This window comes from Heterocephalus glaber, unplaced genomic scaffold (assembly GCF_053883595.1).
Source record: "Heterocephalus glaber isolate CG9 unplaced genomic scaffold, H.glaber_assembly_v1.0 deba00001481, whole genome shotgun sequence".
NCBI lineage: Eukaryota > Metazoa > Chordata > Mammalia > Rodentia > Bathyergidae > Heterocephalus > Heterocephalus glaber.
Window position 1 is genome coordinate 11,007,832 of NW_028258317.1, and position 22,577 is coordinate 11,030,408.

Below are 22,577 nucleotides of genomic sequence, written 5' to 3' on the forward strand. Positions count from 1 at the left end.
CACCATACCTCTACTTCTTTGTTTTCATGGGCTTCTGCAATGAAACTGCTTAAGATTTTTTTAAATCCAAACATTCATTACAATTTTATTGCAGTTTTTGATCCAGAGTATATATAAGTATCTGACTACTGTGCTGTCTTCTGGTGTAATCATGCCCAAGCATTTACATTCTGAAATATTTATGTATTATAAATTATATTTATTTTTCTTTTATATTACAGTTATGCATTATATTCATTTCTTTAATTATGTGTTATATAGGTTACATTATGAATTTCATTTAAGGGTAATAAAAAATAGGATATAAATTATTTAGCAATTAAAAAGTTTTTAAAACGAAAAAAAGCAGAAAATGAAACTAGGATAAGTTCTTTAAAACACACAATTCTTGCCGGGGATGTAGCTCAGTGGTGCTATGCCTGCCTGGCAAGCACAAGGTCCTGAGTTCAATGCCCAGTACTAAAAAACAAAACAAAACAAAATACACAATTCTTTTTTTTTGCAGTTAATATAAACAAACAAGAAATAATCTCTAAGTTAAATCCTATTAAGTGATTTATGTACATAAAAGGGGAATTAAATCACAAATAGGTTTGTATGCACATAGAATACTTCTAGAAAAAAATTGTGAAAATGCCCAAGAGAAATCCTCTTATCGCTCTATGTAACTTAATATATAGTCCCTTTTGGCCATGAAGAACCTGGCCGTCTGGACAGCAGTATATACACCTACCCTTTCTCCTCAAACTCTCCACTTCTTTTCGTGAAAATAAGCAACATGGTGGTTTATTGTTTTCAAAGAGGTTTCATATGCAAGCTCTCTTTCCAATTTTGATTCTCATTACAATATTAAAAGAAAATCTATGAAATGTGCCTTCTCTTTTCAGATGGAATACTGACACGGAAGAAACTACCTGAGGTCATCTAGAAAAGTCTCCTGAAGACATGGGGTTACTGGAAATAATAACTGTACTATATCATTTATTCCTGATTTCTGAACCTTTTCCTCTTCTCAAAATCCAAAATTTAGGATTTAGAAGGTACATTTAGAACAAGATGGTAAATGAAAAATAGTCTAGCTCCCCATCTCATCTCAAATCAAGGGCCATCTTGTGAGAAACATGTGGAAGCCAGATAATAATTTAATCACAGAAAATAAAAAAAAGAATTGGATGTAACATACTCCACTTCCCTTCTTTTACTTTTTCAGACAACAGAATCACAAATAAAATCAGCTCCCAGGAAGCAAAGATATATCAGTTTGAGGTTCCACTTTTCAGTCCATTTCTAACTCTGACTTACCCTGAAGATCCAAGTCAGTTGAGTTCTTTAGCCTAGAGATAAGACAGCAACAAATGGGAATGAAAAGGAAACAGCCAGGCTAAGAAGAGAAGAAAAGGAAAAAAAGATCCAACATGTTCAAGAAGAGGCCCTACTGCAACTTGTACCTCATTTGCTTTTGGTGGCAATTATATCCTACAATTGGATAAAACTTAATTTTTCCAAAGAATTCTCACATCTATTATTGCCAGTCTTTCCCCTTTAATTCCAGGGAAGAAGCATAGGAAGTACAAGTAACAGGGCAGTTATGGTCTACATCTAGATGTCCCCCAAAAGCCTCATGCTCTCGTAGATGAGGCTTTTGAAAGGTGACTGAATTATGGGAGTGGTATGGCTGGCTTGCTGTTAGGAGACAGGAACTGGTCAGAAGAGGTGGTAAGGTGTACCTCCCTCCCTACTTCCTGGCTCCTTCCTCAGCGCTCTGCTTCCTGGCTTCCAGGACAAGAGCAGCTTTCCTCCACCTGGGTTCTTCCAACATGCTGCTGACCATGTAAGGACTAAAACTTGTGAAACATGAGTCAAAATAAACCTTTCCTCCTTTAAATTGTGGGTGTCTCAGTGATTAAAAAAAAAAAGAGACTAAGACAAACCTTTCATCTGACAGTGAAGAAATTGAAGACAATTTTCTTATGGTGTTCAACATGTTCTAAGTTTTTCAATTTCAAAAATGTAGAATTTTAAAATGTGAAAAATTTCAAAATATATTTGGTTTCCTCACCTGAAATTGACATGCACATTTCAAACCATCTCCATCTTCTTTACAAACTCCTCCATATTTACATGATGATTCATCACAAACTCTTACATCAGATTCCCTTACATTTAATTCTGCAAGAGAAGAAAAAAACTGTTTCATATATATATGTGGCTTTCTTTTTACTACAGATGTGCACAGATAAATAAGAGCCAATCCTTCAAATGTTTTGCACATCTCATTTACAGATGTAAGACAATATACACAAAGCAAGTTCTACAGAATATAAAGTATACCCAAAATAGAATCCTACATAATATGCCTTTTTCATTTGTGAAATCTATTCCCAAATGAAACTCAAAATTTCAAGATTTAATAATTCCCCAAGATAAATCTATGGAATTTTTCTCTTTTGGTCTGGCAAGTCCTTAAGATAATCTTCTTATACATTGTTTTAACTTTACAGATTATTTTTCCACTGAGTAACTTACTTGTAATTATAAAAAAAATTAAAAGGTGGGCCAGGGATTTAGCTCAGTGGCACACGTCTGCCTTGCAAGCACTAGGTCCTGAGTTTGATCCCCAGTATACTTACAATGAATTTTATGAGTACTCATTATTCATTCTAGATAAACAATTTTAATTATAAAAGAAGTATAAATTGAATGTTAATTTCATGCAATAGATATAGAACATTTGTATACAAAGAATGAAAGAGATTCAAAATCATTAGACTTGAAACTTATACATGACTCATTTTACTTTACCACATGAAAACAAAGAGTCAATTGATATCACAGAGCATCATTCTACGATGATTTTGTTCCTGCTCCAAGGCTGTTTGTTAGTCCTGTGCTGGGAGCATCCTATTAAGCTTTCTCAAAAACCAAATAAACTGCTTCATGGTTAGTGCTAAGTAAAGCTGTCATTCACATGGAACTGGATAAAAATCATTGCAATGCAATTTTCATATTCTCCCCCATTAGAAATAGGAACTATAACAACAAATGCACTTATGCAAATAATAAGTGATTATTTTTTAAACATCCCAGTATAGTCATGATCGTGTGAATCTAGGAGCAGAGAGGCCTAAGTTGAACCTCTGATTGTCATTTAGTAGCTGAGTGATTCTGGGGAAAACACAAGGTCTCCTGTATTATAGATCATGATGTCCTTAGCAAAGAGATCTCTGAGGATGTTTCCCCAACAATCTGTTACCACTGATTCTTTTCTATTTCGAGATTGCAAAGTAGTATTTGTACACTGAGAAGGAAATTCATTGTCTAATGCCATCTACTCTAGTGACATTTCACTGACCTCTTCATCTCATTTGTTCTCACTGCTCTACAATGGTGTCTTGGATCTGCTATTTCTAGGTGCTAGCAATCAAGTATCATGTTCTAGGTCTTAAATGCTCCTCAAAAAGCTCATGTGTTGAGAGCTTGGTCCCCAGCCGATCGTGCTATTGGGAGATGATGGAAACTAGAAGTGGAGCCTAGCTAGAGGAAGAAGTCACTCAGGGCATGGCTTCAAAGGACATATTTGGTCCCTCCCATTCCCTTGCTCTCTCTGCTTCCTTGCCACTATGAAGTGAGCAGCCTTGGTTCATCCTGCCCTTCTGCCATGATGTTCTCCCTCACCATGGGTCCACAGCAATGGGGCCAGCAACCATGGACTGAAACCTTAAATTTTGAGCCAAAAATAAATCTTTCCTCCTTTAAGTTGTTACTCTCAGTATTTTGTTATAACGATGAAAAACTGACTAGCACATATCAGAATACACACGGAACTAACAGTCAATGGTATTTACATGAGTAGCCACTTTGAAACAAGCGCTGCACTCTGAAAAAATAGTCTATGTATAATCTGTGGATTACATTTTCCTTTTTCTTAAATGGCTCTCAAGTGCACAGAACTGGATTACTCTAAAGTTCAAGTATTCACACTCAAAATAAGAGGTAACTCATAAAGCTGTTTTGTTATTTTGTTTCACAAACTATTCCAGCTATAGAAGATGGTCTTTTAATTCTTTCCTGAGTGAGACATGAAGGTTTTAAGTTCTTGGCTCTCTCAATTTTTGTTCAATCTTCCCTTTCTCCCTTGACTATATGTTTCTACACCCCTACTAGGAACTTAATACAAGGTCCAGTTCCAAATAATAATAATTTGTAGCTTCAGACTCACAGAAGATAACTAAATATTATATTAATAATGAATTGCTCTGGAAAGAAAGGTAAAAATGGATAGTATCTTTGCTCAGCTACTGGCTTAACCAAGTTTAAGGTTAGAAATAAGAACTGCACAATCTGAGAAATAAAAATGTAGTGCATATCTCCTCTTCTTTGGAGACTTAAAGCTCACACTGGGATCAATTAGAATCTATAATACAACTAGATATAAAAAAGAATAAAGTTTTTATTTTGTCTGTGAGTCAAAATCATACGCTGAAGTAGAGTTTGGTGACACATGCTTGTAATCCTACTGCTCTTGTGAAACTGAGGCAGGAGGATCATAATTTTGACCCCAGACTGAGCATGCTCTAAGTTACAACTTGCTACCTTGGCTTGAGATTCTTTTGAGCTGTAATGTTTTACCTGTTGTATTTCACAGTACAGTGGATTACATGCTAGAATCTAACCCATCCACTAAGATTCACATACTTACTGACCTCAAGTTGGTGGGGAATCAGTTTGCATAAGGGACCAAGAAATATTTTAGGGAAATAATCATCTTTACTAAAGCAAGGCAGAAAAAGTTGGTCCAACAAAGCCTGCAGCAAGAAAAAGAAGCCCAACCAAAGTGTGAGGTCTATCACTCAAACTGCTTTCCTTGCCCAACCCCAAAAGCTCATCAGGACAGAGACAAGGGCTAGAATAAGACACTAAGAATGGCTTTCCCATTTCCCTATCTGAAATGACAAGATAAAAATAGCTCTGCTTTGATGCTCACAGATTAAATTACAATAGAAAGGAAAGCCTCAGAAGAAGAATGCCTCAATAGCCAGGCCTATCAGTAACACACCTGGCAGAACAGAATAGACCAGTGGTGGTGAACCTATGGCACACATGCCGTAGCAGGCTGTTTGTATCGCTGAAAGCTCTAAAAGGTTCGCCATCACTGGCACAGACCAAGGAAAAGTGGTGTCAGGCAAGGAGGTTCACCTCCAATCACTGGCAGGAGAAACCAATGTACACCTGCAGGCACAGCAAACATCCCAGGAAGAAAAAGTTGCCATGTCCAGCAGCAGAACACATTAGTGAGCCCACATGAAAACACCTTCTGGTAACTCCAAGAGTAAATATGGGAGGGAGGCACCTATGAGGGAGCTGGAGGCCTGCTATGGTTTGAGTGTGTCCTCCAAAAGTTCATGTGCTGAGCCCTAATTCCTCAATGTAACAGCACTGGGAGTGGAGCATAATGAGGGGTATTTGGGTCACTGAGGCAGAGCCTTCATGAATGGATTAATGCCTTCCTCTAAGGAACTAGTTAGTTAGCTAGCTCAGGAGTTCAGCCCTTTTCTTTCTTCTGCATGTGCCTATGTGGTGTTCTGCTCTCCACCATGAATTGAAGCACCACAAAGACCCTCACCAAATGTAGTCATTATCCCCTGGACTTCCCAGCCTCTTAAGCCAAAATAAACCTCTTTTCTTTATAAGTTATCCAACTTCAGGCATTCTGTTACAGCAACAGACAACAGAATGTTACAATGCCCTACATTAAGGTAAAATCATGGAATTCTAATTATTCTGGTTATTAGTCATGTTTTATATTATGCCTATCTTGTAATCAAATCTATGCTACATGTTATGGTGTTGAATGTGATTATTTAGTTGTCAGGAAGCTCTTATTAAGCTCTACTCTGTACTTAATACTATACTAAGACAGAAAAATATATAACAAGGAGCTTATACTCTTGCTAGCTTATGGAACAATTAGTGATGCATTCAATATAGTCAATAATAAAGGAGATAAATATGCACCACAGTCTACAACTGCTTTAGGACTTTCAAGAGGTCAAGGATAAAAATGTATCTGAAGGGCCTGGGATTTAGCTCAGTGGCACTGTGCCTGCTTTGCAACCGCAAGGTCCTGAGTTCAACTCCCAGTACCAAAAAAAAAAAAGGATTTGAAGCACAAGGTGCAATACCTGAAAAGACACAGTTTGATTAACCTTGAAAAATTAATAAAGCTTTCTTCTGATACTAAATTGTGTTTTGTTTTTGTTTTTTGGTACCGGGGAATGAACTTGGGACCTTGCACTTATGAGGCAGGCAGCCGAACCAATGAGCTAAATCCCCAGCCCTCTGATACTAAATTGTGATATATCATTATGGAGAACTTAGAACAGACATTTTAAAATAGAGAATATTTTAACTATCCTCAGCCATAATGTCTTAGTCAGTTTCTCTTTGCTGAGGCAGAGTATCTGACACCCACAACTTAGAGGAGAGGTTTATTTTAGCTCACAGTTTGTCGAGGTTTTAGTCTACAGTTGGCTCGCTCCAAGGATGGGCAGCATGGCACAGAGCAAAGCAGAGGAGAAGCTGCTCATAGCACTATAGAAGGTAAGCAGAAACCATGAAGGGAAGAGGAGGGAGGAAGAGAGACCGTTCCAGGCCACTCCCTCAGTGACCCAATTCCTCCACCAGGCTCCATATTCTAACATCACATTTAGCTATAAACTCATCAGTGGACCACTGATGAGTATCACACTCTCATGATCCAATAACCTCCCAAAACCTATGAGCGCATGAGGCTTTGGGGGGGCATCCAGACATAAACCATAACAGGTGATATTAAAAGGCAATATTTTTATCAAAGAAAACAATATGAGTGAGAGTAGAGACAAATTAATTTAATAGTAAGAACAAATAGTGCTTACTATAACATCAGTGGTTTCTAAACCACACTCTTTAGCAAAACCAGTGCCCTAGAGTGTATCATTATTAAAATCAACTAAGATTTGTATTTTCTCATTTACAAAAGGGAAAAAAAGCAATGACAAATGTTCTCAATTTAAAGCTTTTTTTGCTAATTTCTTAAAATTTCAATATCTGAGATTACTTCCTTGCTAGCTATAAGAAAACATTCAACAAATAAGTAAAAATTATTGTAGAAAAGGTCAGGAATATCACAAGTTCATGAATATATATTTTAAATTGTTTTATAGTTATGGTATTCACTGCTAATTACCTTCCTTGGATCTGTTCTTCCCTTCTTTCTTAGTAAGGGAACCCCAACTGGGTTCAGAGAAACAAATTACCCAGCTAAGGAACCTTAGCTGTCTCCCTTGCTCTGTGCCACTGCTCATACATAAACAGTGTCCTTTCCTCTCTCTTCCATACTTTTTCCTAACTGGAGAGCATACCTATTACCTAAAGTTAGCAACTTACTTGTATAACGATGAAAGCTACAGGCTCAAATGGTAGAACTGAAAGACTGTAAGAGACTAGAAAGGAATAATCATGGAATCATCATACCTACTGTGGATTCATCCCTCCAGACTTTCTGTTGTAGGAAACAAATGAGTGAAAGCAAATAGTAAAGCAAATATAAGCCAATATTGGTCAAGTCACTGACAGATCCAGTGAAACACAATCCTGATATAATAATTGCATGTCAATTTAACTGAGATAAATATTTCTAGGCAAAAGTCTTACCAAATTTTGTGCTGTGGGACTGCATAACCTTTGTTCCTTTTCTCCAGCCCCACTGTGACTAAATGTGAGTTAATGGATAAAGATGCTTGTTAATTTTGGGACACTAGATAAAATGTGTAACAGACCTAAAGTCCCAAAGTAAACTACTCAACTCCTTGTTTGCCCAGAACTGATGTTCCAGACACCACAATCTATAGAACAAGCTGCAAATGTCTGCTGACCATCAATATGTGACAGTCGACCACTAACCTTTGTCCCTTTTCTTTAATTCTATATGTTAACTTCCCCCTCAACCCCCTATAAGAACAGCCTTGGACTCTGAGCCAGTTGCCTCCCTAAGCTATTTTGCTTTGGGAGTGCCGTCTGGCCAGACTAATAAAGGTCTGTTTTACTTTCCAACTTGTCCGGTGTGTTCCTTCCTGGGTGTTCTTTGCTGCAGTCAGCTCATCGGAGCGTTTGGTAAGGCCCTCGGTCTTACAGTGCTATATAACGGTCCACACTGATGAATTTTTCAAGAGCACCATGACTTTCTGGTGCTCTGCCTCATAACAAGAGTGACAACCACTGCCTCAGCTCAAACTTGCTACAGAAGGAAGTCTATTCTGGGATCATCTTCTGAATATTTTCAAGTGTTCTGTACAGTACCAGGTGTCAAGAGGGCACTCTGCTACCTGTCAGTGGTGATGATGACTACACACCTGGCTTCTGGAGCCCAAAATGGAAATGTAGCAAAATGGATGAGCCATTACTCAAGTCCTCAAAAATTAAATCTTCACACAGAAATATTTTATACAAGGAAGCACTCAAAAGAGTGGCTCACAACAAAAAATATCTTGCTCTGGTTACAAATCTGCCCCTCAGGCAATTCTGAAAATGCAAACCTTGTCTCAAATTTCATTAACATTTCAAAGCTGGGAAACAATGCATACTAGAGGAAGTAACCCTGATTATTAGGAACCTGAGCTGCCAAAATTCCTTACTTTTGGTGCTACTCACCAGGTTCAGGCTATGATTCAAAATAAGACCCAGCAGCCCCTTAGATTGCCATGACTTGTTTATCACCCTTCTAATAACCAGGAGGTTTTGTTTAGCTAACACTTACAGAAAGCTAAAAGGGAATAAACTTTGTAAAATGTTAACAATAGAATCCAGGGCTTCTCAATTTGGGTACTATAAATATTGAGGCCAGATATTTCTTTGTTGCAGAAGCTATGCTGTACACTGCAGGATGGGCAACATTCCGGCTGCCCAACCCACAGTGCCAATAGGTGACAACTAACAAAGTTTCCAGACATCACCAAACATGGGGGCAGGGGGTCACTCCCAGTTGAGAACCACTGTGAAAAATGAGATCAAAGGCTCTACATTTGTTTGTCTAACACAATCACTACAAAGAAAGAGTCAAATAAGCAGCAACTTCCGGGATTTCAGCATATTACCACAGCTATTTCCCATTTCAATGAGGAAGCCTAAATATTCTGACTCCAAGTTTATGTCAAGCGAGGGTTCAAAGGAGAGATCTCAACTATAATAAATCCTTAACCTTCAGCAAGTCTGCCTTCCTCTTTTTTCAAGACCTTTTCTTCAAGGTGAATGAGATCCCCTATTCCAAAGATCCAATAGCTTGTTTTCTTGCATCTTCCCACTTTTTTCTTGATTTTCTACAGCAGCTGACATTGCTGGCTTCCCCTTCTAACTCAATAATCTAGTCCCAAGTCTGATCACTTTTCACTTACTCCTTTCTCCTTGTCCTACTGTCTAGTCCATAACTACAGCACTCCTAGAATTTACCTCTAGCTTACTCAACTCTCAAGATTAACCAAAGTGTGCTATTCTTTGTAAAACCTACAGACTCATGTCTATGGCACAGGGAACCTCAAGGATATCAGGGACTCTTTGCAGAACACCCAAGAGCACTTTAGCTCCAACCAGGAGATTGTTCTTATGGTTCAAAACGTGCTACCCAGCCTAGTTATGCCCAACATATTTGTTACTAAGGTAATTTCAACAACCCATTTAAACGAAAACAAATTTCTTCTATGAAAACTAAACTAAAAGATTTGGAAAAGGTGAGCTGCTTTAAAAAAAAAAAAACAAAAAAAACCCTACATTTAGAATTCCGCATCCACAAGTCTTCAAGTTCCTTTTTTAAAAGATTAAAACTGGAATGTGTAATCAATGCATTATAAATGCATTTAATTCTAGAAAAAAAAACTATTCTCAAAGAAAAATTCTGGGCCCTCTTCCAAATTATCATTTAATAAATATATATTTATGTTTTAAGTTAAGATAAAAGCTACATGCATTTATGAATCATTTTTGCAACTCCCCACTTAAAATAGCTTTCTCAATTAACCAACTACCAGAATCTTATCCTACTACATATGAAAACATTCTGCCTTCAGCCATCCATCATGTCATCTTATCTTGTTCATCCTCTCACAGGATTCTCTCACACTCATCACTTAAAGTACTCAAATCTGGTTTTCTCAATCTTACTAAACCATGTAATCTGCTTGAACCCACATCTAAATATATGTAACTGCTAACCAACTGCATGATTGTACACTGAAAACATATTGTAAATATTTACAACATTTAAAGACATACAATATTCCCCACCAGGAAATGGTATGGCAGAGCCATGGAATATTATACAGTGATTTAAAGATGTGTATTATATAATATACTCATGTTGTATAATATTATTACTGTGAATGTTAAAATGAAAACACAGAACACAAAATTATACACATACACGACTATATATGAAAAACATACAAGAAAATCCAACCATGAATAAACAAAAATGGCAATAGCAACTGTGTTAAACCAGGTGAACAATGAGTGACTTTTTTTCTTTACAAGTTTCTGCGTTGATTCTAATTTCACAGAGGGAAAATACACGGTATGATTTCAAACTCCAGAAACATTTCGCTACGTAGTGGGCAAACCATCTGTTTGGGGATCAGTGAGGACCACGTTCACATGCAAAGTCTTCACCTCTTAGAATATTTTCCCTTAATATTATAATAATTAGATAAGATATTCAAATGCAACAATGCTCAGAACAAGTAGGATCAGTAAAAGACAAATATCTACTTTCTTTCTTCAGACAGGACTTCAACTCCCAGTGAATCTGAGAGGCACATTTAATGACATAAATCACTGAAAACATAACTCAGGGTTAGTAAATGTGGATTTCAAGTCCCAGTAAATCAAGAATCAGAAAATTTTCTTGAGCTGGATGTAGCTCAGTAATAGAGCACTTGCCTATCACCTGTGAGACCCTGGGTTTGATCCCCAGCACACACACCCCAAAAAAGGGAAGGAGATAGGGAAGGGGAGGAGGAAGAGGAGAAAAAGGAAAAGGAACTAAATTTTCTTCAACTTGTCTACTTGTCTACTAAATTAACTATATCACAATATTTATCTTCTACTATAAAGATGTAAGGGAGAAAATAAACAATATTTTATGAATCAAAACCAAAAGCAGTTTACATTAATATTAAAAAGCATTAAGGGACTAGGAATATATAGCTCAGTGGTGGATTATTTGCTTAGCACACTTGAAGCCCTGGTCCATCCCCAGCATTGCAAAGAAAGGGGGGGGGGGGGTAAAGGTATTAACAGCAGAAATGACTAAAACTTCTCTAAGCTATATTTAACAAAAGAGATTGACATATGCTACACAATTATCTGATATTTTTCATTCCATCCTGCTTGCTACTGCCAAACCACCCTCTGTTAAACAACACTTTGGTCCTGTCAATCCTCCACCCCCACACCTGCGATCTTTCCCGCTGCCTACTTCACTTCTAAATGCCTTGTCAGGATGCTTCAGGCAAGGTAACAGGGAGGACAACTACTGCAGATCAAAAAGAAAGACCTGGATCCCAAGCTGTGTGTATTAAAGGTAGCCAGGATGCTTCCAGACCCATCCAGTCCTAGCTGAAGATCTTAGGTGCTGATGCTCTCTCCCTCCCTCCTATTCTGACTTCACTGAGCAAACCTATGTTTCCCTCCTACAGATCCATAAACTGAATCTGCTATGCTAGTTATTAAAAATGATGAAACACGTCTACATTTCTTAATACCATACATCAAGGTCATTTTAAAGGCACACTTTTTTTTAAGTGTGTAACAAAACTTTTTTAATGACTACAAAAAACCTGAAAAGTATACACAGCAAATGAACCATAATTATCTCTTGGTTACATTTGAACTTTCTTCATTATTTTGCATTTTTCTGAATTGTTTAACAATTATCTTGTATTGCTTTAAAATCAAATAAAACAGCCCAGTATGGTGGCATGTGCCCTAATCCTAGTGCTATGGGAGGCTGAGGCAGAAGAATCACAAGTTCTAGTTTCACCTGGTCAACTTAAACAATTTAATGAGACCTGGTCTCAAAAAAATAAAAATAAATTAAGGGCCAGGGATTTATCTCAGTGGCCCCGCGCCTGCCTGGCAAGAGCAAGGTCCTGAGTTCAATCCCCAGTACAAAAAATAAAAAAAACAATTAAAAGAGGTGGGGGTGTCGCTCAGACAAAGGCCCTATGTTCAATCCCTAGCACTACACACAGAAAAGAAAAAAATTAGATGAAACAATTATATGCTATAGTATATGAGAACCTTAAAAATACTATGCCAAGAAAATGAAATCAGGCACAAAAAGGCCACATATTGTATGATTCTATTTACATAAAATGTCCAGAATAAGTAAAGCCATAGAGATGTAAAGGAATGGGTGGTGAGTTAGTGGAACTACTTACTGAGATCCTTTTTGGAGTGATAGAAATGTTCTCTAATTAGACAGCAGATGGCTGCACAATAGGTGAATGTACAAATACCTCTGAACTGCATACTTTAAAATGATAAATTTTATGCTATATGAATTATCAAGAGAAAATAATTTTAAAAAGCAGATAAAACCACCACTTACACCTTTAAAAAAACTGAAACAAATAACAAATGAACAGGCATAATAATTTCATGTTTAAGGGACATACCCTGACACTAGAACACCTCAATTAGTATCCTAGAGCTCTCACCTATCAGCTGTGTGACCTTAATAATTTACCACATTTGTGCCTATAAATGTGGGCAATAACAATACCACTCTCATAATGCTGAAAGAATTAAATAACAATAATGGAGGCCATTACTGCAATGTGTGACACATGAGTGTATGTTAAATGTTGGGTACTATTTTTTTATTGGCATCAATGTAGAAAAAGGTATGGAAAAATGAGCACTTGAACCAACTGTGGGAGTACATATTGGCAAATTTCTCATGTGTTGAAATTTGTAGCAGAAACACATATGAATATAGAATGAAGACTAAGACCCACTGTGAAGTGAAAAAACAGCAGGATATAAAACTATACATACATAATTATAATCCCATTTGTTCTGCAACAAATACATGCTTACATATATTCTTTAGGACATTCCAAGTATATCCAACATACTTCCTCCACCAAAAACTTTTTTTAATTAATAAATCTAAGCAGAAAAATAATGCCTTCTGGTTCACTTGTAATGTCTATTCCTTAGGGTCTGCAACACTAAGTAGAATAGGAGATAGCCAGAATCTAGGAACTCACCCACAAAAACAAAAATCTATGAAACAACCTATGCATTGGCACCGGTATTAACTAACTTATAGGAAAATTTCTAACAGACTTCACAAATTCTGTGCATTTGAAAGAGCTCCAGAGTTAAGGTTTCAATTACTTAAGTATCTACATAATCTTGGCCACGTACCTGCCAAGCACTAAATCTGAGAAATTCCCATTCCTTGGAATTTAAAAAAAAAAAATAGGTATAATAATTCCTCATGGGGAGGGCATGGCACACACCTGCAGTCCCAGCACACCAGAGGCTGAAGCAGGAGGATCGCCCAGAGTATGAGCCCAGCCTGAACTACACAGCAAGACCCTTTCTCAAAAGTCAAAAAAAAAAAAAAAGAAAGCAAGAAAACAAACATGAATGGGTAGAATGCCTATGAAAATAGAATCCTTTCTATTTCTAGTAGGACACAAATATGTACACTCAAAATTGAAACAAAGACAAACTGAGAAAAGGAGAAAAGGATAGGCAATTATAACTTCAAGAGATGCTTTAAATTTACCTTTACAAGAATAAAAAGTTTAAAAGTACAACAAATTATGAGAGACAAAATGATATCCAATGAATATGACCTAAATAGAATAAAAAATTTTTAAAGAACACTGAAAAATAAACCTATATCATATTTCAAGCTTCAATATTTCATTAACAAGATATCACAAAATGTTAAAAGTAGCCAGGGATTTAGCTCAGTGGTTCCGGCACCTGCCTCACAAATGCAAGGTCCCAAGTTCCATCCCTAGTACCAAAAAAAAGTTAGAAATACAGAACTGATATGAAGAGTAAATTAAACCCCACCCTTTGTTAATGAGGCAGGAGATCAGGGTGTGGCAAAGCGGCTGGGCACCTGGGTGTATCCCATAGATCTGACCGTCAGCCTGAGGAGTGGGAAATACAAAAGCCAGCCACCACTAAGCCGGTGGCCACTGTAAGCTTCCTCAGTGGCCTGCTCTCACTCTGTAAAAAATCCTTCTTTTCTTACCTTTAATTAGTCCACACTCACTCTGCAGAGCATATTTCTTTTCTTACTTTTACTACCATTAATAAATGTAAAACCTCACTACTTTTTACGCTTGTCTTGACTAGTTCTTTGTTCAGGATGACAAGAACCTAGAAAGCATCTCTAGGAATCCACAGCACTCCAAAACCCTGATAACATGAGGGGCCAATCTGGCAGAGATAGGTTCAAAGAAATATAGATGTAGATGGACAGATGATAGGTAAGAAAAAGAACAGGTAACACAAAGTGAGAAAGCCGATAAGGGAAAAGTGGCAAAGCTTTAACAACTGGAGAATGTGGACATACTCTTGCAACTTTTGTTTGAAATTATCTAAAAATCTTTTTAAATATTAATAAAACTAATAATATGGTAATTGAGAAGTTAAGGAAATCACACTTCCTTTCCTGGAATACAAGAATCTTTCACAAAATCTGTTCTCATACTAGGATGCACCTAGTTTTAATACAAAGAGATTCAGGAATTATACCAACCTGACTCTCCTCCAAACAGGCACTCCATCCCAAATGAAGTGAATCACAAAGCACCCAAACTCTAGCAGGAGACCCAGGGGATAAGGCAAAAAAACAATGAAGGAAATAGGCTGGCTGGGTGAGTGCCAACAAAACAAAGAGCTCATGCCTCACTAGACAGCTCTGGCTATGTGGAAATGAGCACCCAAAGATATCAGTATCTCTGAGTTTAGAGAAGGCAGAAATCCAGACTTTAATGTGAAACCTGTAGATTTCGGGGGGGAGGTGGAAACATTAACTGGAGATTGAACCCAGCGCCTTGGCACTGAGCTATATCCACAGCCTCTTTTTTTTTTTTTCTTTTATACAGGGCCTCTCTAGGCAGAATTAAAACTTGGGATCGGCCTGCCTCAGCCTTCCAGAGTAATGGGATTACAGGCATGCACCACACCTGGCTTGAAACCTCCAGATTTTTAGTGGTTAACAACCAACACAGCTTTTTTAAACATCGTTTGGGCCAAACAACCTCTCAATTCTATCTCCACTGTTAACATTTCACCACGATGCTATCTCTTCCCTTGTTTCTTTCATCGTCACCAACTCCAGTCTTTGTTTTTCAAAACCACAAGGTCACTCAAGCCCTTTAAAAGCCTCCCCGTCTTTAGAGCAAATGCTAAGCTTTCAGAACATCGTCAAGGGCCTTCCAGTAGTGTGTGGCAATTTGTATGACATCTCCTGCTTTCATCCCCACAACCTAGGGCAGTAGTCCCAAAATGCTTCACTTTCCTACCTTTGAGCCTTTTCTGATGCCATTCCCTTAGCCTAGAAAACCCTTCCCAACTCTCCTCAGTTGCTATGTTCATTCAATTATTAATCCATTCCACAGAAGAGTATGTACTGGGCACTATCCATACAACAGAGAATAAAACAGACAAAAATCCCTACCTTCATAGAGCTGCATAAAAGAGACAGATGATAAATATGTAGTAGTGACACAGTCATTTCCCACAATAGGGACAAGGGACAGGCAGACACCTGGGCCCTTAAGCTTGCTGCTCATCAGAAGTATGATTTTTGTTTTTTTCTCAGGCAGTCAGGAGTTTAAAAGTAGATTTTGCTACAAACTATGTCCCTTCACTTGGGCCTACAGATGCCTAATAAGAAGCTTGACTTTCGTTATGTGCCCTTTATTACCTTAAATCTATGGGTCAAATCCCTTCTCAGCTCTTCATACAGGTACTGTATGTTAATATTTTAGGGAGAGTCTAAACGAAGGCAAAACAAGACTGATTAGCCCTGAATGTACATAATTTCACCTCCTTTCAAGACTGAGGACACCAAGATTACCTGATCACCTGGATTCCAGGAAAAGCAGACCTCCACATAACTGAAACCCACAATTAGTCATTTTATGGCACCAGAGCCACCCCTCTAGCCACAAGGATTCCAGGGATACAAACCAGGATTGAGATAATGATCAACCAGATCTCCAGCCCACCAGCTATTCCTTAAAGGCTGGCCTCCTACTTTTGTGGGTGGGCCAGTCTGATTCCTTTCATCAGTGTGCCCCTCCAACTGCTCAAGTTGGAATCCTTTCCTATCTTTCTTACTCTCCTTTGTTAAGAGCTGCTGACCTGATCTTTGTCAGCTCCTCAAGCTAAAGTCTTTCACCATTTTCCCTTACTTTCTAATTAAAGCATTTTCCTGTAAATTTGTGCTTCAGTTTTACTTTCCACTATTACTAAAAGCAAGGACCCACTGTAACTAGCCAGTAACAGTAGGTCACACAGGAAAAGGTGCTTTGGCACAAGAAAAAAGCATGAAGGAGGGTTAGGAAGAGAGAGGATAAGGGGATGAAGGTGCAGAAGGCTGCAATTTTAAGGCATCATTTTGAAGGAGACAGAAGAGCAAAGACCTCAGGGAGCTAAGGGGATAAGTAACTGGGAAAGTTTCAGGCAAAGAGCGTACCGACAGCAAAGGCCTCAGGCAAAAGCAAACCTAGTGTTTCAAGATGACATTCAACCACCCTTTAAAGCCCAGCCTAAGTACCTCTCTGGGAAACGTTTTTGATTCCTACAAATCAGAATTTTCATTCCCTCAATACTGTTACCTGTACTTCCTTTCTGGCACCTTGTACAGGGGAACCCTCTTTTTGAACATATACAAGAGTGATTGCTGATCAATCAAGAAAGTAAGTTAAAGCAAAAGATTATTTGTAAATGATACAGACATATTTTAACTTCAAACGTATAAATGTACATTTATATCCCAATGTAGCAGCATCATGACCATGTCTTTGAGTATGAGTCTGCTAAATACAGTTCCCCATTTTCTTAGATCAAACTATAATGATAATTCGTTGTCTATGATGTTCCTTGCTTTTAAGTAAAACATGGACCTAAAAATACTTTTAGTGTTTTCTGGGAAATCTTCTGAAAATTAACAGGGCTCTCTTCCACTCTATTTTGGTTGTCTTAATCATAAATTCAATTCCTTCAAAGGCAATTCTTTTAGCTTCTTGTATTTATCAAGTCTTTCCAAAGCATTTCATAAAAAGTTTGGTATCCATGTTTCTTGATTTGAGTAATACTTGTTAAATTATACTCACAAGTACTATTTTGTATTATAAATAAGATGGAAAAAACAAAACTGTCTCTTGGTGAGCCGAGAAATGATACCCAGGCAGCCTAGATTTAACCTACCAGTTTAAACATCTGTATGTTTGCTGTGAAGGAATTGGTCAGTATGGTTTACTAAAACAATGATTAATCCAAGATGTCAAAATCAAGTACAAATTACAGCAAAGGATTTGAATAGATATTTCTGCAAACACGATATACAAATGGCTAATAAACACATGAAATGACACTTAAAATCTAGTCACTGGGAAAATGCAAATCAAAATCACACTGTACTGATAAACGTCACACCAACTAGGACGGCAATAACCAAAAAGACACAAGAGCTGAAGAGGATGCAAACTGGACCCCTTATACATTGCTGGTGGCAATGTCCAATGGTACAGCCACTTTGGAAAAGAATTTGGAAGTTCCTCAAAATGTAAAACAGTTACCATGTGACCTAGCAACTCCACTCCTAGGTATACTCAAAAAAACTGAAAATAAAAGTTGTACGTGAATGTTACAGCACCATTACTCATCATGTTACCAATTTCTGACCCCAAACTGGGTTTTTTGTTCCTCTTTGAATTGTGGAACTAATAACAAGATAACAAGACCAACTGAGTGGGGGAGGGAGACTTTTAATTCCTGGCCAAGAGTAGGAGAGAACTGGGAGACAAGCTCACAAATCAACTTCTTCCCAAACACACTGGGAGTTGAGCGGTTATAACAGAGGGTAAAAGAAAAAAGGGGCAGGACCAGGAATTTAGCTCAGTGGTTCCGCCACCTGCCCTGCAAGCACAAGGACCAGAGTTCGATCCCCGGTACCAAAAAAAAGGGGGGGGGGCAAAGATAGGCTGATAAAGGGGAAGGAATAATCATATCTTTACTGGAAATTGTAGTGTCGTCAACATGGTAAATGGCAACTGTCATGCTGCTGAGGTTGTGTCGTTTAGCATGCAGGTGGGATTACAATGAAGTTAAAGTTGTCTGGCAGTCACTGTGGCAACCATCAGAGATCCAACCAGTTTCAGCAGCCCACCTGAAGAAGGATCTCTGTCTATAAGCATCCTGTCCTCAAAGATAAAATTATGAGGTAGAAAGATCACAAGTTGGAGCCTAGCCTGGGCAACTTAGCAAGATCCTGTCTCAAAAGGTTAAAACTGAAAAAAAAAAAAAAATGCAGGGCATGGTAGCACAAGCCTGTAATTCCCAGCACTCAGGAGGCTGAGGCAGGAGGATCACCTTGAGTTTGAGGCCAGCCTGAGCGACACTGTGAGTTCAAGGCCAGCCTAATACTATACATAGTGAGCCCCTGCCTCAAAGAACCAAAAACAACAACAACAACAAAAAAAAAACCTTTAAAAAAAAATGACTGGGAACACACCTCAGTGGCACAGCACTTGCCTAGCATACACCAGGGCCTGGGTTTAATCCCTAGCACTGCAAGAATAAACAACAACAACATAAAGATAAACAAGATTAAGGCAGAGTAGTAGGTCGTACAAGACTGGGGGAAAGCAACAATAATCACCAAAAAGTAAAAACAACTGAAATACCTATCAATGGAAGAATGGACACACAAAATGTGGTATATCCATACAACTGAGTATTATTCAATCATAAAAAGGAATGAAGTTCTAATACATGGTATGGCACAAATTCTGAAAACATTACACTAAGTGAAAGAAACTATACACAAAAGATTTATTTTCTGATACATTTACATGCATATCCAGAATAGGTAAATCCATTGAGAAAGAATATGGATTAGTAGTAGTACCCAGGGGCTAGAACAAGGGAGGAATGTGGAATGACTATTAATAGGTATAGTTTCCTTGTTTTTATTTTTTTCTAGGGTTTCTTCTTGGAGTGAAGAAAATGTTCTGGAATTACACAGTAGTGACGTATGTCCAACTCTGTGAATATTCTGAAAATCACCTGACTGTACAATTTTTTTAAAATTCCACTGCTCTTAGTATTCAAAAATGCTTATTGAGGACCAGGGAGGAAAAGCAGGCCCAGCAGAAATTTCCACTGAATATATCTGTATAGGGCTAACCACTTTTGTTAGACTGTAAGGCCCTTGAGGGAAGAAATACCTTCTCATATATTTCCCTTACCATATGGTATATTAGACTATACAACAAAGCAATCAATCAAGGCTCACTAAATAACTTAATATTTGCATTTTACAAACCAGGGATCTAGAAGCGTCCTAATTGAGACTCCAAACTAATTTGAAAAACTCATTTTTTATTCCCCAGAATTCTGAGCTCCCACTAACAAGGCACTTCTCTCAATCTAAAATTTATAGGACCCACATTCCTACAACCATATAACAATCCAGAGGACCCATTTCTAACTTCTGTAACACTTTTAAAACCTTGTTCAAATTCTTCATCTTATATCTATCACCAAATGCTACTTACTGGTCTCAGTATGTTTAGCTAGAAATGCCTCACCTGTTTAACCTCATCTGTTTTTCTCAGACACCCTAAAACCAAAAAGGACCATTGTTACAAATGGAAAAAAATGTCATGTCTAAGGTTACCTGGTCTCAAAGTTCTTCTTTCTTCACAAATATCATGTATTGCAAACCTTTTTTCTCTTTAGATAAACAGAGAACTTTCTTATATGAGAATTTTTTAGTTAGGTTTTTGAAAAATATAAATAAAAAGATACAAAAATCAAAAATAACAGGCAACCAGCTTAAAGTCCAGAATGAGTAGAGAACTGGGGAACAGGACAACAAAAAGGGCTTGTTTAGGACAAGAAGAGATAAAAAAGGACCCACAGGGAAGGGATGATGTGGTAATAACCAAGCCATGAAGGCACAATGCAGCCCCATTCAGCTTCATAACATGTCTTCATGGAGCCTGATCCTCAAGCTTGGAAGGTCAGAATTTAAATAAAAGCGAGCTAACATTCAAGACAAGTAGCATGGACAGGGGACAATAATAGGATAGCACTAGTTCAAAAGTATTGTTTCTGATCAAATTTAACTTCATTATTTTTTTCAGATCCAATTTAATAACTGCTGGTTATTTATGCAATCTTGACAAGAAATGAAACATGACCAGAAATGAAAGAATGCATCCTCAATTTTCAAAATAAGGCAACATAGAGATCCAGAAAAACATTTATGGATTACCATGCCACAATCTGCCAAATAATTCTAGAATGGGTATATAACAAGTCTTTAAATACAGTAAAAAGAGAAAGCCACCAGCCACCACAAGCTCCTTACTAACACAGGCTCTACAATATTTCTTTTTTGGTTTTGTTTTTTGACAGGATTACTAAAATGGAAGAAGGGAATATGATAGGGACACTTACATAATTGACGCTAACAAGCCAATCTGACAGAATCTTTTAATGATAGGCTGGTGAACAAAATGGAAAACGCTGAACTGTCAAAGCTAAGAAATCTGTTAAACACAACTAAGAGGATGCATAGCTGTGGTCAAACATCTGTTTGACTAATATCCTAACAACCAATTTGGTTGGAAGACTTGAGTAAAATATTACAGGGCTCCATCCTTTCCCACAATCTACATAACTGCTATCAATGTAATAAAAATTAAATCTATAGACCTATTCTTCACATCCATACCTGCCACGAAGCTGAGTACCTAACACAAGCAGCCTGACAAAATCAGGATCCACGAAGGTCACAACAGGTCAAAATGATGGTCCAAACACAAAAATGAAAATCAAAAAAGGGAGTCAAAGCCAGCACTTAAGATTTTAAAATTCAAAAATATGAACAAGTAAACTTCAGTTTACATGGGAAATACCTAAATAATAAAAGTTACTAAAAGACCAACACACAATCTCAAACTGTATTAACAGATGTGTATGTCTGGACTAGATTACTATAGTTCTCAAATTCATCAATTTTTAAAAATGTGTATTTCCCATATGAATCTTTCCCACTCTTCATCCTTGAAATAGTTGCAAGAGCCTACAGCTATTACTTAAAACTCTAGCTTTAGACCTAGAGTTATTCAAGTATGTCTCAGCACTAGAAAGTATTTTATATGATCAGCCTAATTTATTGACATTTGGATCAGTGACAAATATTCCTTGAAAGAAGGTTCAAATATTATTAAATACAAATCTCTTTTTTAATAGAAGAAGCTAAGAAAAATTAAGTAACTTCCCCCAAATTACACAGAAGCTGCAGGACCCCTAGATCAGTCCCCATTTTCCCACACCATACGGGTTTCCAGTCCTCTATTTCCTTTCTTAAAACTGGTCCTAGGCACTAGAGTTAGAAAGCATACACAAACACATCCATCAACACACACTATTTTGCTAAGGACAAATTACCTTATCAAGAACAAATAACCAAAGCACATTTGCCTATAAAATATTTTGACATAGTGTGATTACTTGCAAATTTGATAACCAATATTCGTTACAAAAGAGGCACTCTACAAATGGCTTTTATTCTTAAATCTGTGATTATTTATCAAAGCATTATCATATCCCAGTTACTATTAGAAAAATAAGTTATTTCATGGATGGAAGTGATTTTAATATAAGTACTTGTCATTGTCGACTGTTCTCAAAACCCCTCCCCCCTCACGTAAGCTACTATGTGAAAATCATTAAAAGGTTTTAGGGCGTCATACTTAAACAGCAGGCCAAAGCCTTTATTTAGGGTAGCATAACCTCTTGCGCCATCACTTCCCCCAAAATAATGCCCATGAAAAACTCAAAGGTACAAAGATTCCAAGCAGATTAGTGGCCTGAAGTCCACTCTTCCACCCCCTTCACCCTGAATTTACAGCAGCCCAGTGGAGAATTAGGAACTGACAAAGGCCAAGTTAATAATGACTGGCTTATGATTACCAGCATCTGCCAGGCTAGCTCCAGGAAAACCCACCCACCCCCAAAAGATACCCGGATGCCTCTCCTTGCCCCAGGCCCTGAATCCTTGGGCTCCTGTGGGACCCCTTTAGAAAGGAAAACGGAACTTAACTACACAGTACCCTCCTCCCAGTGTCATCTATTAAAGCCCAGCAAGCTCTTTGTTTCCAACAGCTTCGGGAGGGCAAGTAGCCTTGGCTGGAGGGGAAAGGTCACTCCCTTGCTCCCCTTGCTGCCAATCTCCAGGCTGTCCAGAGAAATACACACACACACACACA

General features: G+C 37.7%; 1 protein-coding gene across 2 annotated transcripts in view; it reads right to left on the reverse strand.

Annotated features, from left to right (window-relative positions):
• Nucleotides 1–22,577, reverse strand: part of LOC101710773 (myb/SANT-like DNA-binding domain-containing protein 3) — a 127,656-nt gene that overhangs the window by 59,774 nt on the left and 45,305 nt on the right. For both annotated transcript variants that reach the window (XM_004864918.4, XM_021244514.2), the window contains exon 2: nt 2,060–2,169. In XM_004864918.4, coding sequence (XP_004864975.1) covers nt 2,060–2,169 — 110 coding nt within the window. The remainder of the gene's footprint in view (nt 1–2,059; nt 2,170–22,577) is intronic.